Source organism: Pavona decussata, unplaced genomic scaffold (assembly GCF_977016875.1).
Source record: "Pavona decussata unplaced genomic scaffold, jaPavDecu1.1 SCAFFOLD_41, whole genome shotgun sequence".
Lineage (NCBI taxonomy): Eukaryota > Metazoa > Cnidaria > Anthozoa > Scleractinia > Agariciidae > Pavona > Pavona decussata.
Window position 1 is genome coordinate 1,328,450 of NW_028145463.1, and position 22,893 is coordinate 1,351,342.

Genomic DNA, 22,893 nt, shown 5'->3' on the forward strand with positions numbered 1-22,893 from the left:
TTACATTTGTGGAAAGCTTCCGTCGAGGCCTAAGAGAAGTTTTCAAATTGCCTCAGCCCAAACGATTAAAAACAAACGCAGTAAAAGCAAGAGACAATCAAGGGGTAACTCTAAGGAAGATCACTGTATTACAGGACACGCAAGAGCCGAAATCTGACATTCAGCCAGAACTGAAGAACGACTGAGTGAAAACTTTTCTTTTAATTTAAACAGATTATTCTCAACTAACTATAAACGATGAAGGTCTGACTGCTATAAAAATTAAAATATTTGATTATCATTTATTAAGCGTTTCTCAATCTACTACGATGCCTCTTTTGTTGAAAGAAATTCGAAAATATGGTAGGACATAAAAACGAAATAGTAGTCTTAATATTTCCCACGAAATTAGGGGAGACTTTAAAAATAATGGGTGTGACTGTATGCTTTCAGTGATTGATATAACTTTGGGAACAACAGTCCTATTTCTTTTTATTGGCAGGCACATTTCTGTTATTTTAATATTTACGATGTAAATGTACATTGCCTAAAATTAAAAAGAGGTTTTCGCCAATATATCTTTGGTACCTTTCAAAGAAATTTTAAAACACATGGAAATTAAACGAAGAGTTATGAGCTTTTAAAAAATCAATTTAATTATTTATGATCTTAGGAAATATAGCCTTACTTTTAAAACAAACGTTGTCAAGCTGAGCAAAAGTCATTAAATTCTGAAGCTACCGTTATTAAACGCTGGACAATAACTGCAATTTGAAATGCTGTCGAGTATAATATCTTCTGCCACCATCTGCAATCCATTGTGAATATTAATTACATGGTCGAGCAATTCAGTCATCATAAACGTAGTGAAGAAGACAAGCTCAATCACTCGGTTATATTGTCCATGGCTTTTCACTAACATTGGAATTTTTTTGTTATTTTCATACTTTAATCACAGCTTTGGAACATATTCCGTATATTCCAAAATCAGAATACTTCCAGAAATTAAATACATTCTACTTCTCAGAAGTAGTAAAACATTAAAATAATTCGATTCTTTTACTGAGGTCATTGGATATTTTATTTTATTCTCGGTGGAAATTATTTTTCTCTTTTTCAAAAAAATAATGACCGGTAGCATCAAATATAAGATTCCGTCAAGTTATTAAGGTTTCGTGGAAGCTGTTTACAGTTGCCCCGCTCCTGTGTTTAGCTATATTGTAATGCAGATAAGTTGTTATGTTTGTCTGATGAAAAATCCGGTTTATATTGTGATTCGAAGGATCAAACTATTTGTCATCACCAAACATTACTACTGCAGAATACCGTGTGCTGTTCATTACAATTTCGAGGCCGTTTCAGGGTCTCTATATTCAACTGGACTTCTGCATAGTTTCTGCAACCGCTTTACACTGCCAATATACTATTTTGCGAGCGCGAAAAACGTAATCGTTAAAACATGACCACGAGTTTCAGCAACCTGTCAGTTATCCAGCAGAATCGATCATGTGAAAATTGGGCAGCCATTTTTGCAGTTAAAGTCAGTAAAATGGTTGTCTTGTCGATTATTTGCTTCTTCAGCTTGGTTGGAAATACTCTTCTTATCATCACAGTGTACAAGCGCCCAGAGCTGAAGAAGACAGTAAACTACTTTATTGTCAATATGGCGGTGTCTGACCTCGTCTTTCCGCTAACAGCCATCCCAGTTTGCTTGGCAGAGGTGTCTTCCCGTTCTTGGCAGTGGCCTATCGGTGGTACAGCAGGATCAATCCTCTGCAAGCTGAGGAACTTTTTTAGGACTGTTTCGTTTACTGTTTCCATACAAAGCCTCGTTTGGATCACCATGGATCGGTTTGTGGCGGTTGTCTGGCCAATGAAAGTTCATCTTATCACCTCTAGATTTCGTAGTCTGGCTATCGCGTCCACTTGGATCGTGGCCCTGACTGCTAACTCTGTAGATCTGTATTTGTCTGATATACTGAAGGAAAACGGAAAAATTAGATGCATTGAAGATACAACTTCCTTGTTATTCATAGCTTTAGGTTATGCGCGACTGGCTATTTTCTTCATTACACCATTGGTTCTTATAACGATTTTATACTGCGCTATAGCAGTTACCTTACGGAAACAAGATAAAATGCTTCAGCGTACTACAGTTCGCAATCGAAATGTTCATAAAAAGTGCCAAGCCATGAAAATGAGCCTATGCGTCGTTGGATTATTCTATCTGTTCTTTCTTCCCTTTGCGACTGCACTTATATTATGGGAAACTCCGGTTTCAAAATCATGTTTATACAACCATCTGTTCCTGCTTTCTCGCTTAGGCCTTCATGTTTCTTCGACAACAAATTCAATCATTTGTTTTACATTTGTGGAAAGCTTCCGTCGTGGCCTAAAAGAAATTTTCAAATTTCCTCAGCGCAAGCGATCAAAATCAACGGCAGTAAAGACAAGATACAGGGAAGAGGAAACTCTAAAAAAGGTCACTATGGTATAGCACATGCGAGAGAATCCGACGTTCAGCCAGAACTGAAGAACGACTGAGTAAAAACTTGCCTTTTGATTTAATTGAAACTCATAATGTTCAAAGGAAAACCTTTTTTTATTATTTTAGGCAATGTACATTTATTACGTAGAGGTGGCCTCGACTATAAGTCTGGTGGTTTCTAGAGGTCACCTCGCCATACATTAAACAATGTATTAATTGTCAATATGTTGGGAAAAAAGGCAAATAAATGTCAATGTCAAATTGCATTTTTCTCAACTAACTATAAACCAAAAGCGTAGGGTCTGACTGCCATGAAAATAAAATGTTTGTGTACCATTTATTATGCGCTTTTCAGTTTACTACGGCGGTCTCTTTTGTTGGCAGAAATTCGAATTAAACTGAATTTTTCACGAGGTTAGGGGAGTCTTTGAAATAGTGGGTGTGAATAAGTGCTTTTAGTTTTACAAATCACGCTTCGATAAAGATTTGTTTTTTATTTGTATTTTATTTTGTATTGTATAAATTGTATTGTATTTATTTGAAAATGACAGTAGCGCTATTTCCTTTTCTTGGCAGGTACATTAATATTAAATTAAATTTTCTTATTAAATGTACATTGCTTAAAATAATAAAAAAGGTTTACCTTTAAACATTATGAGTTTCAAAAAGTAATCAGCAAATAAATGAAACTTTCGTACCTTTAATATAACTTTATCTTGAACTCATCATTGCGCTCTGATAAACTTCAGGAAAGTTCCTCAGTCGTATGTCAGTCGTGACTATGCATTCGAAATACGCGTTCAAAATCGACAATGAGTCATGAGTTTTTTGAAAAATTTGCCTTAATTATTTATGATGTTAGAGAATATATTCTTAGTTAATTAACAAACGCTGTCAACTTAAGCAGAAGTCGTTCAATTCTGGAGCTACTATTATTAAACGCTTGTCAATAATTGTAACTTGAAATGCTGCCAGGGCTAAACTGTCAAAAAGGGGGGGGGGGGGGGGGGGAGGGGAGAGGAAATGTCAAAAATTTTAAAAAAATTAACACAAGAATTTTGGCCTCGGCCATTCTTCACTGAAATTTAGGGTGCGTTCGATTGACCCTATTCTGGAATAGGAATACATACAATAATGTCAAGAAATCCGTCATAAGGCGTTTTTGAAATAACTGGAGTACAAAATGGCTCTTAAATTACCATGTGTTAGCCAAAGTTTGCAGAAATTTCTTCCTAACTTTACTTAAAGAGAGAAATCTAACAGCTATTCTGCTTATTCTTATTCCAGAATACGGTCAATCGAACGCGACCTAAGTAATCAGCCAACCTTTGTTGAGTGCTTTGCATCATTAAAGTTGCCTGAACTAAATTATACGTCCGAAACGTTGTGTTGCCGTTTAAAAAAAATTGACTTTTATTTCTTTTCATAGCTATCTACCTGGGTTTAACTCTTAGTCTAAAGGAAATGAGGTGTTTATACAGTCACGTCCATTCTAGTTACTTATAAAATATTCTACTTTAAAACCTCCAGAAAACTGTTGGCTGGATTAAGGTCTTAGGATGGCTCAATGGCAAGGCAGGATAATGTGTGAATGGCACCAGCTGATGCATACTGCCATCAGCAAACCTAGCAAACCGACTACACCTCCCTATTTTCCCTGCATATCACCGTTCGTTTGGCAGCAAAGTCCTAAATGCCAATTTTTCGGCCAAATAATAACACCAAAAATTACACTTATTTATCGTCAATTTTTAATCCAAATAATTTGTTTCGTTTTAGGATCATTGTAAACGGGGTTTTGGTTTTAGCTTTTTAAGTGTTGATATGTGTTATTTTTATGACATTTTTATATTCTATTTAAAACATGACCACATTAGCTCTGCTGTAAATTTTTCATCGTGTATAAATAAATGCAACCATTACTACACCCTTACCTCCGATATCTATTTATTTTTCATTTATTCTTAACAGATAGGCTATGGTAACATTGAAAGTTCTTTGTAACAAGCGGTCAGTCTTGGGGGTCGAGTTTATGGGATAATGCCTCCTTAATACAGGTGTCCACTAATAATAAAACGTTTCAGTGTTTCGTGTAGTCACTGCGCTCAACTAGCTATCAACATTAATCCTTAAAATCCTTTAAAGTCAAAATTAAACCAGAGAACTCCCCCGCTTTTTATCTTTTAAAAACATCTGCAAACTATTGTACACACGTTATTACCATCGCTCTTGTGAAAGCCAAGCTCAAATTTAAATTTCAAACATTATGTTATGTCGTCGAATTCTACTTTATCAATAAAGAATAGTTCTTAATGGTGAAAATACCAGACATTTTCATCATAGCTTCCATCACAGTGGTCCTCTCCCCGAAACACCAGTTATAGTCAAATTTCAGTTTGTGGCAAGACTAAACTTGAAGTTGAAAAAACAAAAACCTTCTTCCCTGAGATATACTAAACATTTTGGGTAATTAAAACTTATTTACTCTTTGTTGTCACTATGATTTAGGTTTTTACTATAGGCATTCTTGAAAGGCATATTATTTTATTGGATTAAATGCGTTCGTTAGCTATCTTCCAGGATTTGAATCTTTTCAAGGCAATATCCTCGTGTTTTCCTGTTTCCACGTTGCCTGCTTTCAGCCTTTTGCTTTGACGCGAGCAGAAAATTTCTTTTAAACCACGACGGTAGCTTTCGACAAATATGAAACAAATGATTGGATTGGTTGTCGAGGACAAGTATATCCCTAAGTAAGCAACAAACCACAGCACGCGATAAACCGAGCAAAAGGTTGGATTGACTGCAAGGGACCTCCACTTGCCAGAAGATTGAAATATTAAGATGGTTAGCAAAAGAAAAGCAAACAGATAAAATGTGATCATGATAGATAGGCTCATCTTTATGGCTTGGCGCTTCTTTCGATCGACGCGATGCGCTTTGCCGGGATGTCCAAGGACTTTATCTTGTCTTCGCAGAGAAACTATTATAGCGCAATATAGTATTGTCGTGACAATCAGTGGAGCTATCCATAGAAAGGCGAAACGTACGTATGAAGAATTTTTATATACCAGTGAAGTTTTGTCTTCTGTGCAGATTTTGTCACTATGATACTCTACCAATACAGTTGTATTAAAATCTGTGGAGTTGATTATCACCGCCACGATCCAAGTTGAAGTGACAGCAAAGACGCGAAATTTCGACGACATAAGATTAATTTTCATTGGAAAGACCACTGCCAAAAACCGATCTAAAGCGATCCAAAGAAGACTTTGTACTGAGACAGTAAGTGAAACATTCTGCACAAAGTATTGCAGCTTACAGAGAATTAATCCGGCAGTTCCCCTGAAAGGCCATTGGAAAGAACTGGTAGCCGCCATTCTTAAGGCAACTGAAATATTTGTTAATGGAAAGACAAAGTCGGATACCGCCATGTTTACAATAAAGTAGTTTACCGTCTTTCTCAACTCTTTTCTCTTGTAAACCGTGATGATGATCAGAGTGTTTCCAACTAAGGCGACCGTTAGAATGACAGCGAGAAAAACAATTCTGCTGAATTTGACCGAGAGAGACTCCTTCGTCAAGCTAGTTATGATACACTCCCAATTTTGAAGGTTTGAAGATGCGTTGCTAATATTTGTGAGCATTATTATTCCTAGACAATTGTCTCCCTTTTCCCTTTCTTCGAAAATCTCCTAAGAATAGTCGTAAAGATGGCTCAGTTTAGATTAAAATGCTGTAAAAGGCTTGACTGACCAGATAACGTAAGATGTCAGTTCACAGTGCCTTCTGCCTTCTTCGATGTTGAACGTTTTATGACACCAATGCTAGCACAATTAATTATTAAAGGAAATAAAATGCATATTACCAGCAATATTTTAATTTTTTGGTTCTTTGTTATTTGCATTACAATAAAGTTTAACCGGCGAAGTGAGTAGTTACATACAGTTACATAAGCTGCTCAATTTCGATCGATGACTGGATATATATTTTTTTTATTACAAATTGCAGTTTGTGCACAGAGAGTAGTACGTACTACCAACAGTTTTCTTTTCCCCCCAAAGCATATCGATATATGTCAGAATGAAATTGTCACTTAACACTATTTGCATCAGTGGCATCAAGTATAGCTGTTTTTTATATATATCTCGATAGTACGAAATTTTTTCTCGGAAGCGAAGTTGATTGTCATGTTTTTGTCATTCCTTTTTCAACTGGGTCATTATCTTGAAATCCATTTCCTTATTTCGATGGGTACATTCATGCTGCCTCAGATTTATCTTTATTTCACATTATAATGACAAAGGATTGACGTTTTCAGCTTCTAATGAAAATATAGTTCCCTCACCGAAAAATGAGTCTCTTTCAAATAAGTCATCATGATGTTGACTCATGTTCACGTTATCCTCAGTACATTTTACCGACAGTTGTGCAGATGAAAAGTAATTACTGTTTTTATCTAAACACTCAGCAGGAATGATTAAAATTTCGTTTTATTATTAGAAAGCTGGGGAAATTTAATTGAATTTGCTTTTGTCCATCAGTGAGTTGTGACTGCCAAAAGCCAAGGCGCCTGTAGGACGATCAAAACACCACAGCTCTTTGATTTTTTAAGGGGAAGTGTCACCTATTGTGATATTAGGTGATGTTACTTTGAATGGCCAAAAAACACATTTACATCGACGGGATCGTGACAATAATGGTTCAGTTTTGTTAACAGTAACCCCACTACTACAGAGAAAGCAGTGTTAGTCATCTTTGGCCGTAGATGGCCAAGATTGAAATGGATTGAAACTTGAAAAAATTGTCCATTTTTTGCAATTTCTCCCAGCGTATTAGGAGAAATCGTTAAAAAAACTGATTATAGTTGGTTTTTTCAGGACAAACCACTTAATATTTTATTCTCGGTGCTCTAAGAGGAATTTGATGTTAGCGAAAAGGTTCTTTGTCAAACATTTGAGCAGTTTCGACCAAAACACAGAGAAATTTCCGTGAAAGTGCCCCCATATTACGTGAGAAATATGGGGAACATTTTACTTTGGTTTGTTTTTAGGAATAAATGATCTAGTCTAGTATAAAACGAATCTCTCAGTAACTGCCTGGTTGGAACGTCCCGTGCCTGATCCGATGTGAGTGTGGAATTTCATAGTTCTTTTCCGGTAGGAGAATCAGATTTTTATTTAGTGGTATCATGGCAACCACGCAATTTTGTGAATACTTCTCGGGTATGTCATTTCTATCGTGTGGTTCTTTTCCCGTGAGCTTTCGGGTCGTTCCATTAATGCACGACCCGTCTTTGTTATCGTCAGGAGAATAACGCCGCTGTTAAAGCAGCTTATATCGCTGACGGTTTGGTTTGAGTGATTTTAGGTGATGTGTAAACAAGTTTTCGATCTATACATATCATGATAAAATTTGAAGATGATGCGTTTTTGATAAGATAATTATAGGGAACCCGGTGCTTTAGTATACTTAAGTTAAGACGTTCATGACAGAAACTTTTAAAAGAGTACAAATTAAACGATCCTAGGCAGGCTGATTCCATAGAAATATATTCTAAATCTTAATATTCTTAAGCTTCAACTCGTAATGGCATCCAAAATTTCCATGGTAACATTTTTCTCTCTTGAATCTTAGCACGAATTTTTAGCATACACTGCAGGAACCATTGTTCCTAGGTTGTAATTAGTACATAACTTCATTTATAATGTAAACACGAAATGCATCTTGGTACGTAGGCAGATAATGTGCTTAAATATTGAACTTCAGTTTGGACAAAATAGTGGAAAAGGAGGATGATGTATCTCATGACTTTCCGAAAAAAGTTTTAATAAATAATTCTCACATATGGTCTTGCTGAGTATGGCGCTTCCGATTCTGATTTAAATGTCATACAGCGTTTTTAAGATAGGTGCCATCAGCGTCATTTTACCTCTTTAACAGTCAGCATCTTTGATCTTTTAGAACAGCAAGATAAATTCGCTTTTAAAGAGCTATTATAATAAATGTGGTTCTTGCAACTTTGCGATAAGAAGAGAACGCTATGGTGTTTAAGCTGGATGTTATTTTGCGCTGTCTACGAAGGGCTCTCCATATTACTCGGTTCCCAACCGCTGAAGACTTATTTCCTCTTGGTTGGCTACTTCAATGCTCCTTGCCGTACAACATTTTCACGAACAAGAATAGAAAATATCTCTTAATCCAAGGCGGTAACTTTGAACAAAAGATATTAAGATCACTGGATTTATTGAGGACGACAAGTACAACATAAGGCCTGCGTAAAACAGGTACACTCTGGTAAACGAACACGATAATCGAATTTTATACTCCCATAGCATAAAATATATCATCATCGGAAGCACGCAGATGTAAAACGCAAACATAATGAAGAGGGACATTTTAAACGCTCGCCTTTTCTGCTGATCTCCCCGTTGCACCGACTGGGAGCGAAGAACGTTGTCTTGTCGTCTTAGAGTCACTGCTACAGCGGAATACAAAATGGTCATCGCAATCATTGGCACAATCTGAAGAAGTATAGTATACACCTTTGAAAACGTCACATATGAAAAGGAAAGATTTTGGAAATGACTACAAATGGTCTTCCCGTTTTGTTTGACCAACTTAAATGCGTAAAAGCGGAAGGTATTTGCTAACAATGCCACAACCCAAGTAGAAGCGATGACACAGGCGCGTGATCTTGACGAGAAAAGATGTAGTTTCATCGGGAAGAAAACCGCCACAAACCGATCAACAGCGATGCAGACAAGGCTTTCGATAGAAACGGTAATTGAAACAGTTTGAAGGTACCATTGCAACTTACACATTATTAATCCTGTGGTACCGCTGATATCCCAATGTAGAGAATTGGAAGCTGTTTCCGTGATATAAAACGGAATAGTGGTTAATGGAAATAAGAGGTCTGAAACGGCCATATTAACTATAAAGAAGTTTATCGTCCTCTTCAACTGTGGGCGCCTGTAGACAATTATGAGGATCAGCGTATTTCCGACCAAGCTGGACAACAACATGACGGCGAGGGCGATAATTTTGACGATCTGGATTGGCAAAGAATCATTAGAATAGTAACATGTGAAGTTGTTTTGGAGAGATGAAGTGTTGTTGACATTTGACGACGTGTCGATAGGAGGTACCTTTTCCATTGATCCTTACAATGGTTACTTTCCGGCAAATAAAAGCCAAATGTTTTCATTAAGAACCGATAATCGTTAAAAAGACTCCAAATGACCAAGAGACCAAGACGTGCTCAGAAACATCACATCCAGGATGAGACAGCACTGACAACAAAGAAGCTCTTCCTATTAGTTTGTACCTTCCTCTGGATCTTTGACTTTATTTCGTAATGGTGAAGCGCCCGACTTTTCCAACAAGTTGCCCGCAAGCTGAGCCGAAAGCTGACTATTGTTTCAGTGTACACTGTTGAAAACGGAGTTGACGGTGATAAAGTGCTTTGAACGGGTGAATCTCCGTACACTGCATGTGTATTTATGCCCGCTCCAAGTCTAATCGCTCCTCACATAAATTAATAAATTTTCACCAATGTAATCAGTAACTTAATCTTATTGGTTAGTTTAGTCATAACGTCATTTGCTCTGAAAACTAAACGACTGATTGGTTAGTTTCTGTCAGTTTCAGTCAGCTGATTATATATTTGCCTATGTTCTGTCGTTCCATTGTTAGCCAAATCATAGTTAATTAAAGGGAATGGTTATGAAACCTGACAAAGTTTTTATTGTTATATGTTTTTGTTTGCCTTTTTGGAGTTGATCCTACACAAACAACAATAGAATTTGGAATGTGTTGGAGCAACTGACCAATCGAAACGTTTTTCTTAAGATATTCAACTGTGGTGTGAACGTTAAAACAAAGGACTGTGCAGGGTCGCGGCCCTTCCAACATTAATTACAGCACCATTGTTTTCAGTCCCTTAATTATCAATGGTGTGACCAACTCGTTGTATGAGACCACTTTTATAGCTGAAATATTTTTTATTACTCGTTAGTAGAGCGACATCGGTAGAGTTTACAAGAACAGTCAATTCAGTAAAAGAAAGGAAAAAATTCAAATTTATCTGATAATCCAATATTTGTATAGCTGTAATTCGTGACCTCGAGGCAGCATTCACTTGTTTGATGCACATTTGTAATTTACATTTGAAAAGTGGACACTTTAAAAATAAAATCAGTTATCAATCACCCCAGGTAAAAAAAGAAAAGAAAAAAAAGATAGAGAGATAACGTCTTGGAAGCGAATACTGTAATATAACTTTAATTAATTGCAACTTAAAGTTTATTCACATAACCCATTTTATAAAGAATTCTATTTGCAGATTTAATTGTGTTTAGAAGTTGAGATCGAAATTCTCTGGTTTTGATGGCAAGAGTTACCGTTCTAGCAGACTTCTCTTCTGCGGCGATGATAAATATCATGTCATGGCAAATCTGTTCTTGGGAAACTTTATTTCTTCATATTTATCTACACTTGTCAAACTACACTTTCAACTCCACTTATTATTCAACTATACTTATCAAAGTTTTTCACAAACGTTACCCTGTTGTCTTCAAGCATATCCAATGACACAAGATTTCCATCATCACTTTAGTATTTCCCGCAATGAAACAATACCTTCGTTAAGACGTTTTCTTCAGAAAAGCCGTTTTCCACATAGCAAATGAATTTATCAATTCGAATAACTTTGTTTCATGCAGAAGGTGGACTCTAGATAAGTGTATTTTCAAAAAGGTCCAACACGTTAAGATATTTATCATAAAAACTTAAGGAGTGTTTTAGGCAGTTATTCCACATAATAATTGCGTTTTAATGGCAACGAAACGCCACGATCTAAAAGATATTTGTCATGGAATGCTTTCCATGTGTTGTTGTAACCTTCCTAGTATTTATTCGTACACATTATTCTTTGAGTGTTAATGAGGCTTTCTACGAGTGGCATCCTTAATCCAACCATTTTTATAGTCACTCACTGGCGATGATCGTTTCCGATCCTCAGACCTTTAAGAAGAGAGGGTCGCGACACGGAGATCAACGATCTCACCGGCCCACAACCTCCACCTTTCTTTTCCAACATTGCAAGAAAATCTGGGTTTAAGTTCTCCCTGGTCTTCATCATCATCATCATCATCATCATCATCATCATCATCATCATCATCAATCTTTATTTACCCTCGGATTGTAGAGTAGCTTAATGCAGCTAATATTTCCGAGCATTTTCCAACCCAACCATGATAATATACGCTCAAAGACCAGACCACAACACCGGGAACTACGTCCCCTACTCTTTGCGAACAGTGAGTGGGTTCCTTAACGTCCCACAGAATTTACAAACAAGGTTTGCGAGACGGGGCCTACGGTTTTTCGTCCTTATCCGAGAAGACTAGAAAGTCTAACCATTTGCAGATGTAACAGCAAAGGCAGCACTCTCTCGTCAGTTATTTAAAGACCCTGAGTGGTGGTCCGGCCTGGGTTTGAACTCACGACCTCCCGCACGGTAGTCCGGCACTCTTCCAACTGAGCTAACCGGTCGGCGGTCTTCCTTATCACTCTCTTTCGAAGCGCTGAAGATTTATTTCCCCTTGGTCGCCTTCTTCAAAGTTCCTCTCCGTACACCATTTGCACCAACACGAGTAACAAATATCTCTCAAACCCTGACGATAACTTTGAACAAATGACATGCAGATCACTGGGTTTATTGCTGACGACAAATACAGCATCAGGACGGCGAAAAAAAGGTGCACTCTGGTAAACGAACAAGACAATTGGATATTATACTCCCAAAAGATAAAAAATATCATCATCGGAAGCACGCAGATGTAAAATGCAAACATAACGCTGAAGGCCATTTTAATCGCTCGCCTTTTCTGCTGATCTCCCCGTGGCACCGACTGGGAGCGAAGAACGTTGTCTTGTCGTCTTAGAGTCACTGCTACAGCGGAATACAAAATGGTCATCGCAATCATTGGCACAATCTGAAGAAGTATAGTATACACTTTTGCAAACGTCACGTATGAAAAGGAAACATTGTGAAAATTACTGCAAATGGTCTCTTCGTTTTGTTTGACCAACTCAAACCCATAAAAGTGAAAACTATTTATTAAAAACGCCAGAATCCAACTGGAAGCAATGGCACAGGCGCGAGATCTTGACGAGAAAAGATGTAGTTTCATCGGGAAGACAACCGCCACAAACCGATCAACAGCGATGCAGACGAGGCTTTCGATCGAAACGGTAATTGAAACAGCTTGGACATACCATTTCAACTCGCACATTATTAATCCTCTGGTCCCGCCAATGGGCCAATGCAGAGAATTGGAAGCTATTTCTATAATGTCAAATGGAATGGCGGTTAATGGAAATACGAAGTCTGAAACGGCCATATTGACCATAAAGTAGTTTATCGTCTTCTTCAACTCTGGGCGCCTGTAGACAATTATGATGATGAGCGTGTTTCCAACCAAGCTGGACAACAACGTGATGGAGAAGGCGAGAATTTTGACAATTTGGATTGGGAAAGATCTAGAATCATTAGAAGAGTAACATGCGAAGTTGTTTTGCAGAGATGAGGTGTTGTTGACATTAGAAGACATGTTGACAGAAGGTATCTTTCCGATTTATCTTTCTAAATCACTTTATGGAATATAAAACGGAAATATTATTATTAAAGTACGACTCCTCTGAGAAATAATTCAAACGACCAAGAAATAATTAGATGCACATCCAAGACAAAACTTCCTTAAAACTGGAGCCTTTGGATCAACGTAACGAAGATATTCTGTATTTATCTTCTAACAGGTCTTTGACTGATCTTGTCCGTAATGGGGAAACGCTCGAGATTTCTAATAAGTTTGCTGCAAGTTGAGGTGAAAGCTGACTATTGCCATCGAATGTTGAACAAATGAATTGCTGTTAAACGCTTGGTGATAACTTAGTTTGAACTCCATACAGCTTGAATTTATGTGGGATGTTCGTCCACGCCCAGTGAATTGACTTCTTAGAAGAAGTACTAACAAATATACCAGTCTTCGCCAATTCATTTATCGATTCTAATTGGTCAGTTTAAGTCAACATGTTATTAACTGTGGAAACTAAGCGACTGATTGGTTAGTTTCTGTCAGTGTCGATCTATTTGTTGTTTACCTACTTTCTCTCGTTTTATTGTTAGTCAAATTTATCAGTGTGTCCAATGGATACACTTTTTCGTTTAATTTCGTTTTGTAAGTAGCTATCGGGAGTTATTCAGTTCTGCTGGTTCAGCAAATAAGCAGACTTTTTCAAGTTATATTGAAGTAACCGATTTAAGTTGTAAGTATGAAGAATTCGGTAGTCTCTGTGAACAGTCAGTTAATGGAAGAAAGATAAAAGCTTTAAATTCTATCGGATGATGAAATATATGTACAGTTATTACACGTGACCTCGAGGCAGCTTTGACTTCTTTGCAATTTAAACTTACAATTTCCATGTCAAAAATGGACTTCTTATTACCTGAAATCAATTATCATCTCTGTCACGTCCAATGAAAGATAACATGTTGTAAGCGAATACCTTAATGTAAGGTTTACTATTTGCGACTTCAAGCTAGTAGGTACAGATATCCATTTTATGAATCATTTTATTTGTAGTTATAATTCTATTTAGAAGTTTATATTGGAATTCTCTGGTTTTCGTATTAAAAGCTATACCTCTTAAAAAAGGGATAAATATCTTGTCATGGCAAATCTGTTGTTGGGAAAATTTCGTTGTGTTTACGTTTAGAACGGCTGGAGTAGCCAACAGTACTAGTACAGTAGCCAAAACAAAGCGTGAGTAAAGTTAAAAACCTTGCAAACTATTGTTAATTTGAACTGATTTATATAGTTATTTTATACGGCTTCGCCGTTATAAAGGGATGGAGACAGAGCGTTTAGTATTGCCGCTGCCTCGTTATGGAATTATCTTTCAAGGAGCATCACTTCCTCACTGACTGAAAAAGACTGCAAATGAACCTCGAGACCCATTTATTAACAGCTTCTTTTTATTGATATTTTGTAAATTTTATAATGTTATTATTTTATCACTATCCGCTATAGTAACTGTAAATTTTGACATTATACAGGATTGTAAATATTTAGGTATGGTCTTTGTAACTTGGCTTTTAAAAAAATTGTAAAGTGCTTAGGACTTAGCGCTTAGAGCTATATACATGTAAGCTTTGTTTATGCTCATTCACTCATTTCTCTGATATTTTTGATAGTAGTGCACTGTGTTGGATGAGCTCTGTCTGTTGGGCACTGATGGCTATAAACGTAGGCGACTACTGGGTCAAACCTGGGTTAGTTAAATTCTCGCTCGCCTCCCATATTACTCTGTTCCGATCCGCTGAAGATTAATATCCTGTCGGTCCGTTACTACATTGTTCCTTGCCGTACACCATTTGCACCAACAAGAATAGAAAATATCTCTCAAGCCGCTGCGGTAACTTTGAACAAATGACATACAAATCACTGGATTTATTGCAGACGACAAGTACAGCATAAGGCTTGCGTAAAACAGGTAAACTCTAGTAAACGAACAAGACAATCGAATTTTATACTCCCATAAGATGAAATATATCACTATCGGAAGCATGCAGATGTAAAATGCAGACATGATGCAGCAGGCCATTTTAATCGCTCGTCTTTTCTGTTGATATGCCCCTTGCACTGATTGGGAGCGAAGAACGTTGTCTTGTCGTCTTAGAGTCACTGCTATAGCGGAATATAAAATGGTCATCGCAATCACTGGCACAATCTGAAGAAGTATAGTGTACACCTTTGAAAACGCCACATATGAAAAGGAAAGATTCTGGAAATTACTGCAAATGGTCTCCTCGTTTTGTTTGACCAACTCATACGAGCAAAAGTGAAAGGCATTTGCTAACAATGCAAGAACCCAGCTGGAAGCGATGACACAAGCGCGAGATCTTGACGAAAAAAGATGTAGTTTCATCGGGAAGACAACCGCCACAAACCGATCAACAGCGATACAGACAAGGCTTTCGATAGAAACCGTGGTTGAAATACCTCGTAGATACCATTTCATCTTGCACATTATTAATCCCGTGGCACCGCCGATGGGCCAATGCAGAGAATTGGAAGCTATTTCTAAAATGTTAAACGGAATAGCGGTAAAAGGAAATATGAAGTCTGAAACTGCCATGTTGACTATAAAGTAGTTTATCGTCTTCTTCAACTCTGGGCGCCTGTAGACAATTATGATGATGAGCGTGTTTCCAACCAAGCTGGACAACAATATGACGAGAAAGACGAGAATTTTCACTGTTTGAATTGGGAGCGTATCATTAGAATAGTGACATGTGAAGTTGTGTTGGAGAGATGAATGGTAAGTGTTGTTAGTAGCATTTATAGACAAGTTGATGGAATACGTCTTTTCCATTTATCCTTCTAATAACTTTACGGCACATAAAAACGAAGTATTGATATTAAGAAAGAAACGAAATGCTTTAGAAAAACATCAGCAGTTCTCAGAAACATTGCATCCAATATGAGACTCCATTAAAACTGGCACATTTGGAACAACAAGAGATCATGTCTGTTTATCTTAAGCTTCCTGGGGGTCTTTCACTCTGGTTCGTGATGGTGAAGCGCCTACCACTACTAATGTTGAAGTTGAGCGCAAGCAGAGGCAAAAGCTGACTATTCGTCCACTCTTTAAAACCTTAATTACTGATCAACAATTGGTGATAAAATAGTTCGAACTGGTGAACCACTGTATACTTATTTAAATGTGGGGTGTTAGTTTGGTACGGGTGAAATTGCTCGTTCAAAGAGTATGAATGTTAATAGTTCTTCGCCAGTTTATTAATCTAACCTTATTGGTTAGTTCATTCATGATGTTATTAATTTTAATAAAATATCCGAGTGATTGGTTGGTTTCTGTCAGCTTCTGTGTCTTTATTATTTACCTACTTTCTGCGATCCCATTGTTAGTCAAATTTATCAGTGAATCCAATCGGTTATATTTCGGTTCTTTTAAATCAAATGTGGTTTTGCAGGTAACTGTTGGCAATGATTCAGGTCTTCTGGTGCACTAAGGGGAAATTAGAGTCCAGTTTTGTAACCTAAATCATCGATCACGACGTCGGTAGAGTCTCGGAGAACACTGAGTCAGTTTAAGGGAAGAAGGAAAACGATTGAAAATTTGTGAAAATCAATTAGTATACGTACACCTGTTATACTTGACAGTAGGCTTTCACTTGTTTGATGTACATTTGAAATTTGCATTTTAGAAATGGACCCTCTATGAGATAAAAAATCAATCTTGACCTCAGGTCTAAGGAGAGATAACGTCTGCAATCGAATACCGAAATATAAGTTTAATTAGTTGCAACTTGAAGTTTATACAGAGTACAGATGTCAGAATCCAAGAAGGAGGAGGAAGAAAAAGTAGAATTTCTTAGCTGACTACAATTTAAGCGTAACCTAATTTTCATGAAGGAAATTTAGGTAGAGACATTTTTACAAAAAACAAAACAGTATTGAAACGAGAGATGGGATAAAGCTAGTTATGGCCATATGGGCGAAATGATGTTAAAAACCATTGATACATCGGTAATATATGATGAATCTTGCCGACGCTCTAGTTTCAAGTTGTATTTCGTAATCTACTGGCTCGTCATTCTTTACCACTCTTTGTTTTCCCGTGATTCCGGAATAATGCAATTCGAAAGTACCTTGATTGACTAAGGATATCTTCGCGTTTTGCAATCACCAGATATTGAATTTGCTTCAGTTAGCTTTTGCTGTTGTTAGAGCAGTATAAAGTTTTCAACAAAAACAAAAACAAACAAAAAAAAAAAACAACAACAACAACAACAACAACAACAAAAAAAAAAAACAGCGGGAAAATATGTCTTGGTTGGTTTCGCCGGCTATTAAGTCACCAAAAAGTAAGAACCTTGACGGGCACGTTAAAATAACAGTTAGAATAGTCCTGGCCCATACACCCTGTCAGCTCTTAATACGCGGAGCTGCTGATGCCACTTGTAAAGCGAACGTTCGTTTGCGGAGGGTCGCCAGTCACGAGAGATACTCCTTGTAGAGCAGCAGAGTTTAAGAAACAAAGCACAAAACGGCAACGCGCTCACACCCCCCTCCTCCCCCCCCCCCCCCCCCAAAAAAAAATAATAAAATAAAATTCACGGACTAATGACAACAGTGCTACTGGCTACGAACGACAACGTGAACAGTTTTAAGTGCAGTGGTGACCATTTTAACAAGACCACAAGCCGCTTTGATTTCCTTGAATTTTTCGCTCAACATTTAGTAAGGGCTACTATGCATATTAAGCAGAACAGAATTATGAATGAATGATGGTCTAAGCTTGCTTGGTTAACGGAAAGAAAACTGTTTATTCTTATTGCGTTCAACGGTGTATTCTAAGTTTGAATCCACTGGTGCCCAGCAACCATGCAAATAGTGAAGTCGTTTTGCAATCCAATCTTACTAATGAAAATTTAAAGTTAAAATAAAAATGCACTGTCATGAGAGAAAATTGAAAATAGCTTCCCTTTTGGTTAAAACCCGGCATTGTTAAGTCAATAAAAATACTGATGTCATCTCCTGTTAGAACCAAAAGGAGACCTCGACAGTTGTTATGCCCGGTTGGTCATGTTTCCTCGGTGCATCTTGACGTAAACCGAGTATGCCATCACGTCCGCGCTCAGTTCTATATATTGTAAAACAACAGGCAAAATAATATGAGCAATACTAACGATATCGAATTTGACTCAGTGCTGATCACCAGTGTGCTTCTGACGACAGGCAAAGCTTCATTAAAATAGTAACATACCAAGTTGTCCTGGTGAAACTGGTGAGGTGAACTGTCGTTGACATTGGAAGACAAGTTGACAGAAGGTGTCTTTCCCATTTATCTTTGTAAATCACTTTATGGAATATAAAACAAAATGTTATTAAAGAACGACTCAGTTGAAGAATAATTCAAACGACCAAGAAATAATTAGATGCACATCCAAGATAAAACTTCCTTAACACTGGCACCTTTGGGTCAACGAAGAAGATGTTCTGTATTTATTAACTTAACTTCTAACAGGTCTTTGACTCTCATCCGCAATGGTGAAACGCTCGAGATTTCTAACAACTTTATGGAACATAAAACGAAATATCATTGTTAAGACACGACGCGCTTCAGAAAGTGCTCGAACGACCAAAACTGAGCAGATGCATGACATCCAAGATAAAACTTCCTTAGAACTGGAACCTTTAACACAACGAAGAAAATGGTTTGTATTTATATTCTAACGGGTCTTTGACTCTCGTCCGTAATGGTGAAACGCTCAAAATTTCTAACAAGTTGGCCGCAAGTTGAGGTGAAAGCTGGCTATTGTACATCAAATGTTGAAAAAAAGGAGTTGTTGTCAAAAGCTTGGCGATCAATTTGTTTGAACTCCATATAGCACCTATCTATGAGCAAATAAGGCAGTCTTCGTCTATTCGTTAATCTAATCCAATTGGTCAGTTTGAGCCAAGATGTTATTTATTCTGAAAAAGAGCAACTGATTGGTTAGTTTCTTTCAGTGTCGATCTGTTTATTAATTGCCTATTTTCTGTCATTTTATTTGTTAGTCAAATTTATCAGTGTTTCAAATGGCTATATTTTTTCACTGATCTTCGTAGTGGAGGTAGCTCTTGGGATTGATTCACTTCTGCTGGTTCAGAAAATTAGCAGACTATTTTATACTAAAATAACCGATGTTAGTTGTAAGTATGACGAAGTAGGTAATGTCTCCGTGAAAACCCAGTTAATGGTAGAAAAAAAATATTGAAATTCTACAGGATGATGAAAATTGAATGCAGCTGTTATACGTTACCTCGAGCTTTGACGCACATTTGCAATTTCCATTTCAAAAATGGATTTTTTATTTTCTGAAATCAATTATCATCTTACATCCAATGTAATACAACGCCTTGGAAGCGATTACTTTAAAATAACGTTCACTAACTACGACTTGTAGTTTGTACGTAGAGATATCCATTTTATAAATACTTTTATTTGTGGATATATTTCTGTTTTGAAGCATACATTGCTATCCAATGAAGCTATCATCAGAAGCTATCTTAGGAGAAGATAAATACTCTTGTCACGCAAATCTACTGTTGGGAGAATGGCTTCTTATTTATATTTAGAACGGTTGGGGTAGCCTACAGTATAGTACCCTGGACTAGGTAGGGAATTTAATATCTTGCAAAGTATCGTAATTATTAAACGCTTTCGCCGTTCTAATACTCTTTTCAAGCATAATACGTAATATACCCAGCATCACTTAGCATATCTCGCATTCTAATAATGCATTTGTTGATAAGTTTTCGTCTTAAACCTGCTTTTTGTCCTACGCAAATGGGCCTATTGTTCCAAATAATTCGTTTCATCCAGAAGGTGGCCTCTAGACATGTGTATTTTTAATAGCTTAATAGCCCACACATTAAGGACTGAGAGAGTTTTAGGCAGGAATTTCAAATCATCATAACATTTAACACAAACGAACCGCCTCAATCTATGAACCATAGTTGCCAATTGAGGATCATTTTCCATGTCCTTTTATAACCATCGAAGTGTTTCTTCATACACGTTATTATTTGTGTTTAATGAGGTGTTTTACATGTGGTATTCTCAATCCACCAGCTTTTATAGCCAGAGCTGAGATGATCGTTCATTTCTCTTCCTGGTCCCCAAAAGCAAAATATTTTCCATAGGAGGCGAGTTGCAAATTGGACTTTGCCTCGTTAAAGTTGTTTTTCTTTTCTTTTAGGAGAGAGGGTCGCTGTACTGAGATCAAAGATTTCACCGGTCAACAACCTCCACCTTCCAGTCCCAATACACTCTGTTTTTTTTATAAGAACGTCTAATTTTGGAGCTGAGGCTGAACGTTCTTATATTTTTTTGCGATCAGAGGCTGAAACATTCTTAAGATGTTCTTAAATTACATGGTATATACTACGTGTATTTCAGTAAATCCGCAATGCAGACCTGACGAGGAAATCTGTCAAAGGACATTGCCTGCTGAGAAATGGTATCAAGAACTGCTGATTGTGACAAACCGAGATGTGTGTCACCATTGTTCATGTTATACAAAACATACCCTTAAGTATTTTGGTTAATTTACATTTGTGACCTTGATTTTATATACAGATTAGAAAAATAAAAACGTTCCTAATCGACTCTCAGCCTGAGGAACGTTCTTAATACATTCTTAAAATTTTGCTTAATTTCAGCCTCGACGTTCTTATAAAAAAGGTTCTTATAAAAAAACAGAGTGTATTGTAATCAGATCTCAGTTTAAATTCTCGCTGGCCTCCCGTGTTACGCTGTTGTGATCTGCTGAAGATTTACTTCCTGATGGTCACCTACTTCATTGTTCCTTGCCGTACACCTTTTGTACCAACAAGAATAGAAAATATCTCTTAATCCAAGGCGGTAACTTTGAACAAATGACATACAGATCACCGGGTTTATTACGGACGACAAGTACAGCATAAGGGCTGCGAAAAATAGGTACACTCTAGTAAACGAGCATGACAATCGAATTTTATACTGCCATAAGATAAAAAATATCATCATCGGGAGCATGCAAATGTAAAATGCAGACATAGTGAAGAGGGCCATTTTGATCGCTCGTCTTTTCTGTTGATATGCCCCTTGCACTGATTGGGAGCGAAGAACATTGTCTTGTCGTCTTAGAGCCACTGCTACGGCGGAATACGAAATGGTCATCCCTAACATTGGCACAATCTGAAAAAGTATAGTATACACTTTTGAAAACGTCACGTATGATTCAGAAAGATTGTGGAAATTACTGCAAAAGGTCTCCTCCTTTAGTTTCACCAACTCAAAAACGTATAAACCAAAGGCATTTGCTAAAAATGCCAGAATCCAGGTGGAAGCGATGGCACAGGCGCGTGATCTTGACGAGAAAAGATGTAGTTTCATCGGGAAGACAACCGCCACAAACCGATCAAAAGCGATCCAGGCAAGGCTTTCTGTAGAAACGGTAATTGAAACAGTTTGAAGGTACCATCTCAACTTACAAATTATTAATCCAGTTGTACCGCTGATGGGCCAATGCAGAGAATTGGAAGATACTTCCATAATTGTCGATGGAATGACGGTTAATGGAAATACGAAGTCTGAAACGGCCATGTTGACTATAAAGTAGTTTATCGTCTTCTTTAAGTCTGGGCGCCTGTAGACAATTATGAGGATGAGCGTGTTTCCAACCAAGCTGGACAACAGTAAGATGAGATAGGCGAGAATTTTCGCGCTTTGAATTGGGAGAGAATTATTAGAAGGAACGCATATGAAGTTGTCTTGCAGGGATGAAGTGTAATTGTCATTGACATTTATGGACATGTTGATTGAAGGCATCTTTTCCATTTATCCTTGTAATCCCTTTACGACATTAAGAAAGAAAAGAACTCAGAAGTGCTCACATCCTACTGAGAAGAGGCTCCATCAATAGTGGCACACTTGGAACATCAAAGACGATTTTCGAAAATGTGTGAATATCAAATTTACTTACAGCTGTTTTACGTGATATTGAGGGAGCTTTGACATGACTGACGTACATTTGAAATTTGCATTTCAGTATTAATGGCCTCTGTATGAGATAAAACATTTATGACCTCCGGTCCAATGAGAGATAACGTCCGTAACCATTTTTTTTATTAAGCAGTAATACATTTGTAAACACGTAAATCACACTACTAACACAACACAGCTTACAATACTTTGCTTAGAATACTTGACTTACAATGAACTTTGTCTACAGCTAACAATACTTTACAGCTGTTACCAAGAGGTATCTACTACTTGCAAAATTATAAAGAGATTTTTTTCCTATTTATTTATTTATTTATTTGTTTATTTTTCCTTTTCCTTTCCTGTGTTTATCAGTACAATTCTTTTCTTTAGCAAACAAAACAAACCAACAAACAAACAAAGCACAACTAAAAACGTGAAGATGGACAAAAGTACATTATTTTAGTATTTGTTTATACAGAGTGCAAATTTCAAAATCGAAACAGCAGGAGCAAGAAAAATAGAATTTCTTTAATGATTACAATTTAAGTGCCACATAATTTCCAGAACGTCAAATAAATTTGGCATTTCTATAAAAATAAAAAAAGCATGTAAAATTCAAATGAGAAATGGGACCAAGGCCTTGAATTGGTTCATGTTAAAATGTTATTGTTTCATTGTTTACGTCATGCAGTCATGTGACCTGTCGCGACCTCGTGCTTGGCGCTCGACCGGCTCGTTCATGGACTATTAAAGTTGTTTTTGGTTTTTCAGTTTAAGCCTGAGCCGTTCTTTTACTGTGTGCTTGCAATCATAACATAGTGTCA

General features: G+C 37.1%; 4 protein-coding genes and 1 long non-coding RNA gene across 11 annotated transcripts in view; all 5 read right to left on the reverse strand.

Moving 5' to 3' along the window:
• The window catches only part of LOC146482946 (uncharacterized), a 94,193-nt gene that overhangs the window by 1,209 nt on the left and 70,091 nt on the right, over positions 1-22,893 (reverse strand). For 5 of the 7 annotated variants that reach the window (XR_014864008.1, XR_014864009.1, XR_014864007.1 and 2 more), the window contains one exon: positions 1,047-1,957. The exons of 1 other annotated variant lie outside the window; for it this stretch is intronic. This is a non-coding gene — a long non-coding RNA (uncharacterized LOC146482946). Of the gene's footprint in view, positions 1-1,046; positions 1,958-22,893 lie in introns of those variants that run through there. One more of the 7 variants, XR_014864010.1, reaches the window with a different exon arrangement.
• On the reverse strand, positions 8,540-10,329 carry LOC146482947 (neuropeptide Y receptor type 1-like). Its single transcript, XM_085106582.1, has one exon. It carries the CDS (start codon positions 9,622-9,624, stop codon positions 8,635-8,637), a length of 990 nt encoding a protein of 329 aa, XP_084962708.1. The 5' UTR covers positions 9,625-10,329; the 3' UTR covers positions 8,540-8,634.
• LOC146482948 (neuromedin-U receptor 2-like) lies at positions 10,344-14,041 on the reverse strand. The gene has a single exon (XM_085106581.1). The coding sequence runs from the start codon at positions 13,081-13,083 to the stop codon at positions 12,037-12,039; it is 1,047 nt and encodes a 348-aa protein (XP_084962707.1). The 5' UTR covers positions 13,084-14,041; the 3' UTR covers positions 10,344-12,036.
• Positions 14,062-17,320, reverse strand: LOC146482949 (substance-K receptor-like). Its single transcript, XM_085106580.1, has one exon. The coding sequence runs from the start codon at positions 15,905-15,907 to the stop codon at positions 14,834-14,836; it is 1,074 nt and encodes a 357-aa protein (XP_084962706.1). The 5' UTR covers positions 15,908-17,320; the 3' UTR covers positions 14,062-14,833.
• On the reverse strand, positions 19,713-21,922 carry LOC146482950 (putative neuropeptide Y receptor 11). Its single transcript, XM_085106583.1, has one exon. It carries the CDS (start codon positions 21,920-21,922, stop codon positions 20,852-20,854), a length of 1,071 nt encoding a protein of 356 aa, XP_084962709.1. The 3' UTR covers positions 19,713-20,851.

Coding starts and splice junctions, on each gene's coding strand:
- LOC146482947 (XM_085106582.1), bottom strand. CDS start 9,624: ATGGAAAAGGTACCTCCTATCGACACGTCGTCAAATGTCAACAACACT.
- LOC146482948 (XM_085106581.1), bottom strand. CDS start 13,083: ATGTCTTCTAATGTCAACAACACCTCATCTCTGCAAAACAACTTCGCA.
- LOC146482949 (XM_085106580.1), bottom strand. CDS start 15,907: ATGGAAAAGACGTATTCCATCAACTTGTCTATAAATGCTACTAACAAC.
- LOC146482950 (XM_085106583.1), bottom strand. CDS start 21,922: ATGGAAAAGATGCCTTCAATCAACATGTCCATAAATGTCAATGACAAT.